Raw genomic sequence first — 13,895 nt, forward strand, 5'->3', positions numbered from 1 at the left:
ATAGTAGATTTAAGCCCCCAAATAGTAGTAATTATATTAAATTTCAACATATTGGGGCATCTGGGTGGCTCAGTCTGTTAAGCGTCTGACTCTTGATTTCGGCTCAGTTCATAATCTCACAGTTTGCAAGATCGAGCCCCACATCAGCCTTTGTGGTAAGTGTGGAGGCTGCTTGGGATTCTCTCACTCCCTCTCTCTGTCTCTGCCCCTCCCTTGCTCATGCTCACTCTCTCTTTCTCTCTCAAATAAGTAAACCTAAAAGCCAAAAAAACAAACAAACAAACAAAAAAAAAAACAAAACCTGGGCAGACGACATTAACAGATATTTCCTCAAAAAAGACATACAGATGCCCAACATCTGAAAAGGCTCAACATCACCCATCATCAGGGAAATACAAATCAAAACTACAATGAGATATCACCTTATACCTGTCAGAATGGCTAAAATCAAAAATACAAGAAACAGGTGCTGGCAGTGATGTGGAATCCTTGTGCACTGTTGGTGGGAGTGCAAGCTGGTGCGGCAACTGTGGAAAACCGTATGGAAGTTCCTCAAAAAAGTAAAAATAGAACTACCCTACCATCCAATAATAATAATACTGGGTATTTACCCATAGAATACAAAAACGCTAATTCTAAAAGATAATATGCGGCATCCTGTGTTTATTGTAGCATTTTTTACTGTAGCCACATTATAGAAGCAGCCTAAGTGTCCATTAATAGATGAATGGATAAAAACAATGTTGTAGATAAAGACAATGGAATATTATTGAGCCATAAAAAAAGAATGAAATCTTGCCATTTGCAGTGACATGGATGGAGCTAGAGTTGCTAAGTGAAATGAGTCAAAGAAAGACAAATACTGTATGATTTCACTCATGGAATTTAAGAAACAAAACAAATGAACAGTGGGGAGAAAACGAGATAAACCAAGAAACAGACCCTTAACTATAGAGAACAAACTGGTGGTTACCAGAGGGGAGATGGGTGGGGGGATAGGTGAAATAGATGATGGGGATTAAGGAGTGCACTTGTGATGAGAACTAAGTAATGTATGCAGTTGTTGAATTCCTATATTGTACACCTGAAACTAATATAACACTGTTAACTATACTAGAACTAGAGTTAAAAATTGAATAAAAGTGAAAAACATAAAATACTAGAAATATTTTAAAATATGAACCTTTGTGTTATTGATAATTCTAAATACTTTTAAAATTTTTAACTAGGAAATAATTAGCAAATTCTGTACTTTCCTTAGGGAGTAATTTCTTGTTGTTCCTAAATTATCCAAACTGTTTGATGAACTTTGTTTTCAGTAAATATATTCTAAATATTAAATTGAAGTTTTCTAGTTTCAATGGAGATTTTTTAATATCAGTAGATAATTGTCTTTATTTTAAATAGGTGGAGGCAGTTTCTTTGGGAAACTTGCCATGAGATATGTTTATTATAAATAACATTTCTGCCTATAATTGTATGAGTTAAGGGTTTTCAAGTTTCTCCGATATTACAATTTTTTTTTCTTCCTCTTAGGTTTTAAAATAAAACGCTTAATCCGTCTTTTTAGATGTACCTTTCTATAACTTTTTTTTTGGTAGCTGTTTAAAACATAATACATATGTGTAATTTAATGTTAACATTAAAATTGAATTTAAGGCTTTCAGAGTTATGGTCTAGCTGAATACTGTGCCTCTACTAATAGTCTTGATTTCATAACCAGCAACAATTTTATTCTGTTTATTAACTGGATCTAGTAAGTCAACTGAGATTTATGAAATGCAATGGAAAAAATAAATAATTCTACAGAATTTTATATCACATTTCCTTTTAATTGACTAGATGAAACCATTGTTGTATTTACATTTCTGAATGGCTTTTTCATCAGTTAATAGGGTGTAATATCTGAATTTTACCTGTTTGAAAAATTTAAATCTTTCTAGGACAAACTGAATTATGCTTGAATTAATTATGACAATTTAGTGCGTTTGAAATTGTTATATTTTTACACTTGTAGTGCAGTATTTAATGGTGATTAAAACTTCTAATTTTTGAGGGCTACTTAAAAATGACTTTTGTGTGAAGAACTTTCATTTTAAAGAATGATTTCTGACCAAAATGTTTTTTTAGTTGATTCTGAAAGTGATTACTGCTAGTAAAATGAATTTATATTACTATTGTGTTAACTTTTTTCTGAAGGTTGCACAGTGAATTAAAAGATGCTGTTGAAAAGCAACTGGAGACCCTTCCCTTTGGCACAGATATGGGAAATGATATATATACAGATGATGAAACAGTCAGGAATCTTCAAGAACAATTACAACTAGCCAATCAAGTGAGTGACATATGTTTTTAAAATTTTATTCTGAATTAACAGAATTTTTTAAATCTCTGTTAATCATTATTTATGAATGATAATAGTGGAACAGCAAAATTAATACATACTGATTTTCTACAAGATACATTTAACAGCTAACAAAACGTATAATATATACCCTCCCTAAATTGTTATAAATATAGTTACAAAATGTATGTTTTAATTGAATCATAAAGCTTTTGACGTGATTTTTATGTCTTATTAAAATATTTTAATTCCCAAGAAAATTTTTAAAATTATTCACTCACCTAAATTTACATTTTTCATTTTTCTGTGTTTTATTTTCATACTGTGTTCTCTTCAGTTTTCTAAGATCATAGAATTATATTTTTTCAAAATTATACTTCTCCAAGTTACTTTCTCTCCTTTTGTCCTCCCTCATAGTAATTGAAATATTTGTTTTTTATATATATATATATATATATATACACACACACACACACACACATATTTGTTATATATATATATATGTATATATATGTATTTGTTATATGTATATATATGTATTTGTTATACATATATATATGTATTTGGTATACATATATATATATTATACATACATATATCCTGTTTTCTACACTGAACATTTTTGTGATTATACATAAAGGAGTTTAATTTTAATTTATAATTTTCTATTCTAGGCATCTCATAACTTGTATGGATTTGAATCTCATTCTACTTTCTACTTACATGCCTCGGTTTCCTCATTTATAAATGGAGATTACAAATTCTTTATTGTGATTTTGATTTTATCGTTATCTATGAAAAATCACTTTTTTTATATCCTAGAAATTTGGTTTTAAAATTTTTATACTTGTGAAATTGAGAATTTAATCAGGCAGGCTATATGTACCTTGATAAAGGAGCATGTATTTAACTCTGATTTTATTTTTTTAATGTGTAAAGGGAAGGAATTTGAAAAAGCATGCTCTTTACTCTGTTCAAACTAGTATTATCAGGATTTCTAAATATTTATATAGAAATGAATGAAAATTAATTGAAGCTTATGAATGCTTTCTAACCAGGTAGCAAAAGCTGATGCACAATGTACAATTCTCAGTAGTCCTTAATAGATTGTGGTAGACCATATGTAAAACAACCCTCTGTTAATATACCTTAAGTATATACAATGATTATTTGTCAATCATACTTCAGTAAAACTGAAAAACAAGAACTAGAAATTGGAGAGGGAGAAGTTAAGATGGCAGAGAAGTAGGGGGACTGGGATTTTCCTTGTCCCTCAAACATAGCTCTATTTCGGTCAGATCACTTGAACATCCAGGAAATAGATATGCAGAGTGGCAGGAGTATCTCCACTGTTGTAGGGAGACAGCTTGGCAGATTCCAAGTACATGTATGTGAATTGGGGGAGATAAAACGGCATAGGCACAGAGGGGAGGGAACCCCTTCTGTGGAGAGAAAAAAGGGAGAGAAAGAGAGGGGCTGTGAAATTCCAATGTCAAATTAGCACAAAAGGAAAACTTCTCTGGACCACAGACTGGGGAACAAAAAATATGGAGAGTACCAGGTTCTATTTCGCAAAAAAAGCCTTAGAAGCTGAAACAAGATTTCAAAAGTGCGTGGCTTTCTGTGGAACCAAGCTGGAAGCCTTGGCTCATGCTTCTGGGGAGGAGGAAGCCAGCTCCAAAGCACATAGCATGGTGTAGAATCTCAGAGGAGTACTGGGAGAGAACAGTCCCCTTCTTAGAGTACTTTGTGAAGACGGTATATTGCCTCCCCAAGGAAAAGAGACCCTGCAGATACCAGCCAAAGGCCTTTTAAATCAGCAGGGTCGGGTGGCTCTACTCCAGAACGGGGGAAAGGAGTCCCACTGAGCTGGGTCCTTTGAGACTTTGGGTTATGAATCCCAGCTGAGCACTTAGAAGGCACAGGAACTGTGGATCAGGGCAAGCTGACTCCCCTAACTATTCTGTGAGGACTGCCTGAACAGCGTGGGTTGAGATACCCAGTCCAGGGAAGAGAGATTGGGGGGTTGACATTTTTCTCCCCAACACCAACACCAACACAGTGGGACTTAAGAGAGCACCTCAGTGGCCCCTAGTGAAGGCGAGACCAGCTTACACCAAACTCTGCCCATATGGCAACTGCTTACTTAATGGAGGAAGACTGACTGATACAACACAGCTGGCCTCTCCTCCAGACCAGCACAGCCACTGGTCCCCGGCACCAACACACAAGTGTTTCTTTTTGTTTGTTTTTCTGTTTGTTTTCCTTTATTCTTTTCTTTTTCTTTCTCTTCCCTCTTTTATGTTTCTTTTGGAATCAGGCTCAAAGTTTCTGATTTGTTTTTGGTCAATTCTTATATACATATATATATATATGTGTGTGTGTGTGTGTGTGTGTGTGTATAAATAATAGTATATTATATATATATATAATATATTATTAGTCATTTTTATTCTGTTCTTTTTCCAACTTCTCTCTTCTTCTTTATTTTCCTCTCTCTCTCCCTGAATTTAGCCTTATAGTTTTTTGATTCTCTATTTGGATTTCTTTTCTCTCTTTTCATTTTTCTCTTTTTATGGGATAAGACTTCCACCCTCTTTCCTTTTTTGGGGGGTGAGTTGGTTACTTCATCAAAAACATTAAAGCACATCTGGTTGAAGGCCCACACATTCCGCCACTACAAGCAAAGAGGAGCTCTGCATAGTACTGATCACTAGGATGAGCAGCCAAAATGTACAACAGAGTGCACACCACATATACCAAAAATACCTGGAGTGCCAGGCCTGGATAGGGTATGACCCCTTTTTAATATAGTAGTACACTCAGGTGCAGGACACAGAAGAAGCTTTTAAAACACAAAACACAGAAACTTAGCCAAAATGACAAAACGGAGGAATTCTCCCCAAAAGAGAATTCAAGATTTCTTCAGGAAGAAAGCAAGGCCAGAGAATTGTTCAAAACAGATATAAGTAATATATCTGAACAAGAATTTAGAATAACGGTCATAAGACTAACAACTGGGCTTGAAAAAAGCATAGAAGACACCAGAGAAACTCTTGTTGCAGAGATCAAAGACCTAAGAACTAGTCATGATGAATTAAAAAATGGTATAACTGAGATGCAAAATAAACTAGAAACAGTGACAGCGAGAATGGAAGAAGCAGAGGAGAGACGAGGTGAAATAGAAGATAAAATTTTGGAAAATAAGCTGAAAAGAAAAAGGCAGGGGGGAGGAAATTACTAGATCACGAGGGGAGAATTGGAGACCTAAGTGATTCCATGAAATGAAACGAGTGTCCATATCATAGGAGTTCCAGAAGAAGAAGAGTGAGAGAAAGGGGCACAAATTATAGCTGAGAACTATCCTAATCTGGGGAAAGAAACAGGCATCCAAGTCCAACAGGCACAGAGAACTCCCTTCAGAATCAACAAGAACAGGTCAACACCATGACATATCCTAGTGACTCTGGCAATATACAAAGATAAAGAGAGAATTCTGAAAACAGCTAAGGACAAACGATCCTTAGCCTACAAGGGTTGACACATAAGGGTAGTAGCAGACTTGTCCACTGAACCTTGGAAGGCCAGAAGGGAGTGGCAGGAAATATTCAACATGCTGGATAGGAAAATTATGCAGCCAAAAATCCTTTATCCAGCAAAGCTGTCGTTCAGAATAGAAGGGGAGAAAAAAAAGAGTTCTCCAGACAAAAAGAAAACTAGAGGAGTTTGTGATGACTAGACCAGGCCTACAAGAGATCCTAAGGGGTACTGTGTGTGTGGAAAGCAGCAAAGACTACAGAAGGACCAGGGATATCACCACGAACATCAAATCTACAGAAAACACAATGGCACTAAATTCATATCTTTCAACAATCACTCTGAATGTAAATGGACTAAATGCCCCAATCAAAAGACATAGGGTTTCAAGATGGATAAAAAACAAGAGCCATCAATATGCTGCCTACAAGAGACTCCTTGAAAGTGAGGGGATGGAGAACCATCTATCATGTTAATGGACGTTGAAAGAAAGCCAGAGTAGCCATACTTTCATCAGACAAACTAGATTTGAAAAGAAAGACTATAACAAATCAAAAAAGGCATATCATAATTAAAGGTTCTCTGCACCAAGAAGTTTTAATAATTGTAAATATGCCCCCAGTGTGGAAGCACCCACTTATATAAATCTATTAATCACAAACAGAAGCAAATTTACTGATAAACACCATAATTGTAAGAGACTTTTATACACCACTTACAACAATGGACAGATTATCTAGGCAGAAAATCAGTACAGAAACAATGTCTCTGAATGACACATTGGACCAGGTGGACTTAACAGATATATTCAGAATTTTTCATAATAAAGCAGAATACACATTCTTCTCGAGTGCACATGGAACATTCTCCAAAATAGATCATATATTGGGTCACAAAACAGCCCTCAACAGGTACAAACAGATTGAGATCATACCGTGCATATTTTCAGATCACAACACTATGAAACTTGAAAGCCCCCAAATACATGGAGGTTAAAGAACATCGTACTTAAGAATGAATAGGTTAAACGAAATTTAAAAAGAAACTTAAAAATACGTGAAAGCAAGTGAAAATGAGAACACAACAGTCTAAACCCTTTGGCATGCAGCAAAGGCAGTCCTAAGAGGAAAATACATTGTAATTCAGGCCTATCTCAAGAAGTCAGAAAGGTCCCAAATACACAACCTAACCTTACACCTAGAAAAGCTGAAGCAAATAAAGCCCAAAGCCAGCAGAAGAAGGGCAATAATAAACATTAGAGCAGAAATAAATAGAATCCAAAAGAAAACAGTAAAACAGATTAATGAAACTAAGAACTGACTTTTTGAAAGAATAAAAAAAATTGATAACCCCCTAGCCAGACTTCAAAAAGAAAAGAGAGGGGATCCAAATAGATACAATCACAAATAAAAGAGGAGAGAGTAAAACCAACACCACAGAAGTACAAGTGTAAGATGATGCTATGAAAAACTATATATGCCAATAAACTGGACAATCTGGAAGAAGTGGACAAATTCATAGACACTCATATACTACCAAAACTCAAATGGGAAGAAATAGAGAACTTGAACAGACCAGTGAAGAAGTGAATGGGTTATCAAGAATCTCCCAACAAAAGAGTCCTGGGCCAGATGGCTTCCTAGGGGAATTCTACCAGACATTCTACTCAAGCTGTTCCAAAAAATACAAATGTAAAGAAAGTTTCCAGACTCATTCTATGAAGTCAGCATTACCTTACCTTGATTCCAAAACCAAAATCCCCACTAAAAAGGAGAATGACTTGCCCCTCCCCCGTTCATGCTCTGTCTCTCTCTGTCCCAAAAAAAAAAATAAATAAACGTTGAAAAAAAAAAATTAAAAAAAAAAAAAAAAGGAGAATGACAGGCCAATATCCCTGATGAACCTGGATGCAGAAATTCTCAACAAGATGGTAGCAAATCGAACTCAATAGTACATTAAAAGAATTATTCACCATGAACAAGTGGGATTCATTCCTAGGCTGCAGGGTTGGTTCAATATTTGCAAATCAATCAATGTGATACACCACATTAATACAAGAAAGGATAAGAACTATATGATCCTGTCTACAGATGCAGAAAAGGCATTCAGCAAAACATGGCATCCTTTCTTGATAAAACCCTCACAAAACTCGGGATAGAAGGAACATATCTTAACATCATAAAAGCCATATAGGAAAGACCACAGCTAATATCATCCTCAATGGAGAAAAACCAAGCTCTTTCCCCCTGAGATCAGAAATAACAGGGATGTCCACTCTCACCAATGTTGTTCAGCATAGTGTTGGAAGTCCTAGCCTCAGCAATCAGACAACAAAACCAAATAAAGGCATCCAAATTGGCAAAGAAGAAGCCAAACTTCCACTCTTCACAGATGACATGATTCTCTACATAGAAAATCTGAAAGACTCCACCAAAAACCTGCTAAAGCTGATACGTAATTCAGCAAAGTCACAGGATTTAAAATCAATGTGCAGAAGTCGGTTGCATTTCTATACACCAATAATGAAGCAACAGAAGGAGAAATCAGGGAATCAATCCCATTTACAACTGCACCAAAAACCATAAAATACTTAGGAATAAACCTAACCAAAGAGGTAAAAGATCTGTATGCTGAAAACTATAGAGCTTATGAAAGAAATTGAAAAATATCCAAACAAATGGAAAAACATTCCATGCTCATGGAATGGAAGAATAAATATTGTTAAAGTGTTGATGCTACCCAAAGCAATCTAGACATCCAGTGCAATGCCTATCAAGATAACACCAGCATTCTTCACAGAGCTAGAACAAACAGTCCTAAAATTTGTATGAAACTACAAAAGACTCCAAATAGCCAGAGTAATGTTGAAAAAGAAAACGAATTGGGAGCATCACAATCCTGGACTTCAACTTGTATTACGAAGCTGTAATCATCAAGTCAGTATGGTATTGACATAAAAACAGACCCACAGATCAATGGGATAGAATAGAGAACCCAGAAATTGACCCACAAATATACCAATCTTCAACAAAGAAGGAAAGAGTATCCAATGGAAAAAAGTCTCTTTAGCCAACGGGTCTGGTAGAACTGGGCAGCAACATGCAGAAGAATGAAACTGGGCTACTTTCTTACACCATATACAAAAATAAACTCAAAATGGATGAAATGACCTAAAAGTGAGACAGGAAACCATCAAAATACTATAGGTGAAAACAGGCACCAATCTCTTTGACCTAAGCCACAGCAACTTCTTATTTGACATGTCTCCAGAGGCAGGGAAATAAAAGCAAAAATGAACTATTGGGACCTTATCAAGACAAAAAGCATCTGCATAGCAAAGGAAACAGTCAAGAAAACTAAAAGACAACCAACAGAATGGGAAAAGATATTTGCAATTGACATCTCAGAAAAAAAGGGTTAGTATCCAAAATCTATAAAGAACATCTCAAACTCAACACCCAAAAAACAAATAATCCAGTGAAGAAATAGGCAGAAGACATGAATAGACACTTCTCCAAAGAAGACATCCAGATGGAAACAGACACATGAAAATATGCTCAAGGGGTACCTAGTGGCTCAGTTGGTTAAGCGTCTGACTTTGGCTCTGGTCATGATCTCATGGTTCGTGAGTGCAAGCCCCACCTCAAGCTCTATGCTGACATCTCAGAGCCTGGAGCCTGCTTTGGCTTCTGTGTCTCCCTCTCTTTCTTCCCCTCCATCACTCATGCTCTGTCTCTCTGTCTCAAAAATAAATAAACATTAAAAAAAAATTAAGCAAAGAAAAGATGCTCAACATCATTCATCCTCAGGGAAACACAATCCAAATGAGATACCACCTCCCACTGGTCAGAATGGCTAAAATTAACTCCAGAAACAGCAGATGTTGGTGAGGATGTGGAGAAATGGGAACCCTCTTGCACTGTTAGGGGGGATACAAACTGTTGTAGCCACTCTGGAAAACAGTATGGAGCTTCCTTAAAAAATTCAAAATACAAATACCGTACAACCCAGCAATTGCACTGCTAGGAATTTATCCAAAGACACAGAAATGCTGATTCAGAGGGGCACATGCACTCCCATGTTTACAGCAGCACTATCAACAATAGTTCATGAGTTGAAGCCCCACATTGGGCTCTGTGCTGACATCTCAAAGCCTGGAACCAGCTTCAGAATCTGTGTCTCCCTCTCTCTCTGCCCCTCCCCTGCTCATGTTCTGTCTCTCTCTCTCAAAAATAAACATTAAAAAAAATTAAAAAGTTAAATTTTAGCTATGAAATAATAAAAAAAATTTCAACATAAGAAATTTCATCTTTTGGGTTCTTCTCTAAATTGTTATTAACACAAGTGCATATCAGGGCGTCTGGGTGGCTCAGTCGGTTGTGTCTAGACTCTTGATTTCAGTTCAAGTCATGATTTCAGGGTCATGGAATCGGGTGCTGCATTGATGCCCAGCATGGAGCCTGCTTGAGAGTCTCTTCTCCTTCTCCCCCTGCCCTTCCCCCTGACAAGAAAAAAAAAAAAAAAAGATTAAAAAAAATACAAAGTGCATATCATCAAAAATAGTACGACTATACCATCTTTACACAGTCTTATTTATATTTTTGTGACTTTATATATAAGAATTCATTCTGTAAAAGAATATGATTCATTTGTACTGTGTAATAGCCTACTAATAATTTAGTGAATTCTTGATTCTTTTTGTTTTATAGGAAAAAACTCAGGCTGTGGAACTCTGGCAGACTGCTTCTCAGGAGTTGGACAGACTTCAGAGACTTTACCAGGAATATATGACTGAGGCCCAGATTCATGTAGCTGAAAGTCAAAAACAAAAGGTAATCTTGGATTTCATAGTTTTCTTGTATATCTTCATTCTGGAGAAACTCAGTTTTGAAGAGGAATGCCTAAGTGTCCATTGTGTTATTTATGTTAAATAGATCTTTGCTGATTAGATATTTCTTGGACAGTTAGTCAAAGCAGTGCCTATTGTACATTAGGTTTTATAATATAAATTAGCAATGGAAGCTGTATTTAGTTCTAAGAAGCAGGTATAAGATGATTCTGTATAAATGGACCCCCAAACTTTTATATTGTTAATTTCCTACCTTGCTTAAGACAGAAACTATTCATTAGATCATGGCCAGGGAAGAAACCTGCTCAAATATAGTGACAACGTCATGTAAGATGAAAATATTAACACCCTTAATGTGACCTCTAAGATAGGTATCAAGTGTTTTAGCATAAGTTAATCAGATTAGAGTTTTATAATAGGAAGAGATCTTAATGATTATTAAGGCATTCTTTCTATCCAAAGAATGATTTTTATATTGTCAAAGTGGACATTAAGCTTTTGCTGTATACCTCTGTTGACATGAACTTACCATGTCACAAGACCATCCATTCCTTGAAAAATCTGCCTCCTTTATCCTTCCATTGATTCTTTTTCTGCTGGGAACATTGACAGTTGTAGAGTAATCCAAATTCTGATTCCTTTTCTGTGGGTTTTGAGAAGGCAGCTATGTAAATACATTGGTTATCATGCCTTTCTTTAATTCTCATTTATGGACTTTTCAAATTCCAGTTTAAGATTGTTCCTATTATCATCAGCATTATTGGGAATTTTTACCTAAAGGAGTCATAATAATGCTTACATGATGCTTTGCACTTTACAAAATGATTTTTCTATATATTCCCTGGTTTGCAAATAACCCATATGTAGTCTGAGCCATAAGACGTTTACCTCTGAGAGAAGGGGAGCGGGGAGAATGGGAAAAATGAGTGAAGGGGAGTGAAGAGGAGATACAGGCTTCCAGATATGGACTGAATAAGTCACAAGAATAAGAGGCACATTATAGGGAATATAGTCAGTGATATTTTAACAACATTGTATGGTGACAGATGGTAGCTATACTCATGGTGAGCCATAGCACGATGTATAGAGAAGTTGAATCACTTCTCTATTGTGTTGGTTGTATACTTGAAACTAATGTAACATTGTGTGTCAACTATACTCAAAAGTGTGGGGGCGCCTGGGTGGCTCAGTCAGTTGAGTGACTCACCTTTGATTTCAGTTCAGGTCATGATCTCAGAGTCATGGAATTAAGCCCCATGTAGGGATCTACACTGAGCTTGGAACCTGCTTAAGATTCTCCCTCCCTGCCACTCTCTCCCTCTCCCCCACCCCTCTCTTTCTTTCTCTCTGTGTCAAAAAAAAAATTGAAAGTGTGTCTGTGTATGGATATGTGTATATAGATAGATAGCATTTTGTCAAAAAGAAAAGGCTTTTACTTCTGAGATCTAGAAACCATTTCTAATACAATCTAGTTCTTTGAGGCTGTTTTCCTCATTTAGGTCAATCTACTAAGTCCTGTGTTATTTACCTTTATTCTTGTACTGTAGCTATGCAGTTAGTTTTCTTTTTTTGAACAAGACTTTACAAATAATACTTTGTCCTTATTTCCCCAGTTATCTATCAGTCTTTAATTCTGTCATCCAACGTATTAACAGCCCCTTCCAATTTTGTGTCCCCTGCACATACTGTGTTTAACAGGATCATAACAGATAATGACATAACTTAAAAATTCAAGCCATGAGAATTTTAAAAGGGGGATAGAGGGACAATAATTCCTGTGCCAGGGTTTTATGTTATAGGTTTTGAGTAGGTTTGAATGTAGTTTTCCAAAATTATGCAATGTCTCTCTTAGCATGTCTATTTACTAATAAACCAATTTTTAGAAATAGTGGTCTTACATAAAAAATAAATACATTCATTTTTTGTAATCATTTTTAAAAGTTTTTGTCTTATTTCTTCAACTGTTAATTCACACAATAACAGAAAGGCAAGTAATTTCATCTAAACTTAGGCACAATGAATTTAGACTTGATTTTAGGTTAATTTTACATACAGGTTATGTCTGTTGTACAGAATGCTATTTATGTACACTTCTACCTTCCTACTATAGGATCAACTGACCAATTTTCAACAACTGACCAAGCAACTTCATGTTACTAATGAGAACATAGAAATGGTAAGTGAAAGTATCCATTTAGTGTGCTTGTTTATACAAACTAGAAATTGTCACTATAAATATTATTTATGCTAATAAAAATCAGTAACAGAAAATCCTGTGTTATGTGAAATTAAGATAAGTAGGCAGTCCTCTTTTTTATCTTTTACATTCAATAGCATGACAGAATTCACAAAACTTACTGGAGATCTAAAGCTAAAATCTCTCTGAAATACCACCTAATCTAATGGTTATCTTAGGGTCCTAGGTAGGATCTCCTGAGAGTATTCTAGACTGTGAGCTTCTCAAGAGTATGACTCATGCTTTATTCTTTCTTTTTTCTTTTCTTTCTTTTTTCTTTTTTTTAACATTTATTCATTTTTGAGAGACAGAGAGTGCAAGCAGGGTTGGTACAGAGAGAGAGAGAGACACAGAATCCAAAGCAGGCTCCAGGCTCTTACCTGTCAGCACAGAGCCCGACATAGGGCTCGAACTCACAGACCGCAAGATCATGACCTAAGCTGAAGTCAGACGCTCAACCGACTGAGCCGCTCAGGCACCCCTCTCATTCTTTATTCTTACCATTTCGTGTAGCACACTGCTAGGTATATAATAAGAATGGTAGAACTGTTAAATAAACTAATAGACCAATTTCTTAAAAATAATGGAACGTTAAGGATCATTTGTTAGTGGATTGACCACCAGTATTATTTGGTATATCTAAATTTCCCTTTAATATTTTTCTAAAAGAAATGTAATTAGCCTTCCTAATTCTACTCTTTACCTTTTTTCTCCTCTCACTTTCCTTTTTCTCTTCTTTTGTCTCCTTTTCTTTTCCTTTCTTCTTGGAATTTTATTTTACCTCATTGTTGAGTAATATAATTATGACATCCCAGGTAATTCCTCTCTTTCCTTTCTTCATTTTGCTTAGTTACTCTGCTAATTCTTGTTAGTACCTAATGAAAATGTCTTTGTTTAAGAGTGGAGTTGTGCCATCAAAAGTAAGTTAT

At 35.7% G+C, this 13,895-nt stretch overlaps 1 protein-coding gene across 6 annotated transcripts in view; it reads left to right on the plus strand.

The window, feature by feature from the left end:
- SCLT1 (sodium channel and clathrin linker 1) overlaps window positions 1-13,895 on the plus strand; it is a 226,190-nt gene that overhangs the window by 44,267 nt on the left and 168,028 nt on the right. For all 6 annotated transcript variants that reach the window (XR_003968348.1, XR_003968349.1, XM_030313073.1 and 3 more), the window contains 3 exons: window positions 2,200-2,335; window positions 10,591-10,713; window positions 12,841-12,906. Coding sequence is in view for 4 of the 6 variants with exons in the window: in XM_030313073.1 (XP_030168933.1) it covers window positions 2,200-2,335; window positions 10,591-10,713; window positions 12,841-12,906 (325 nt within the window). In the remaining 2 variants the exon portion in view is untranslated. The remainder of the gene's footprint in view (window positions 1-2,199; window positions 2,336-10,590; window positions 10,714-12,840; window positions 12,907-13,895) is intronic.

This window comes from Lynx canadensis, chromosome B1 (genome assembly GCF_007474595.2).
Source record: "Lynx canadensis isolate LIC74 chromosome B1, mLynCan4.pri.v2, whole genome shotgun sequence".
Classification (NCBI taxonomy): Eukaryota; Metazoa; Chordata; class Mammalia; order Carnivora; family Felidae; genus Lynx; species Lynx canadensis.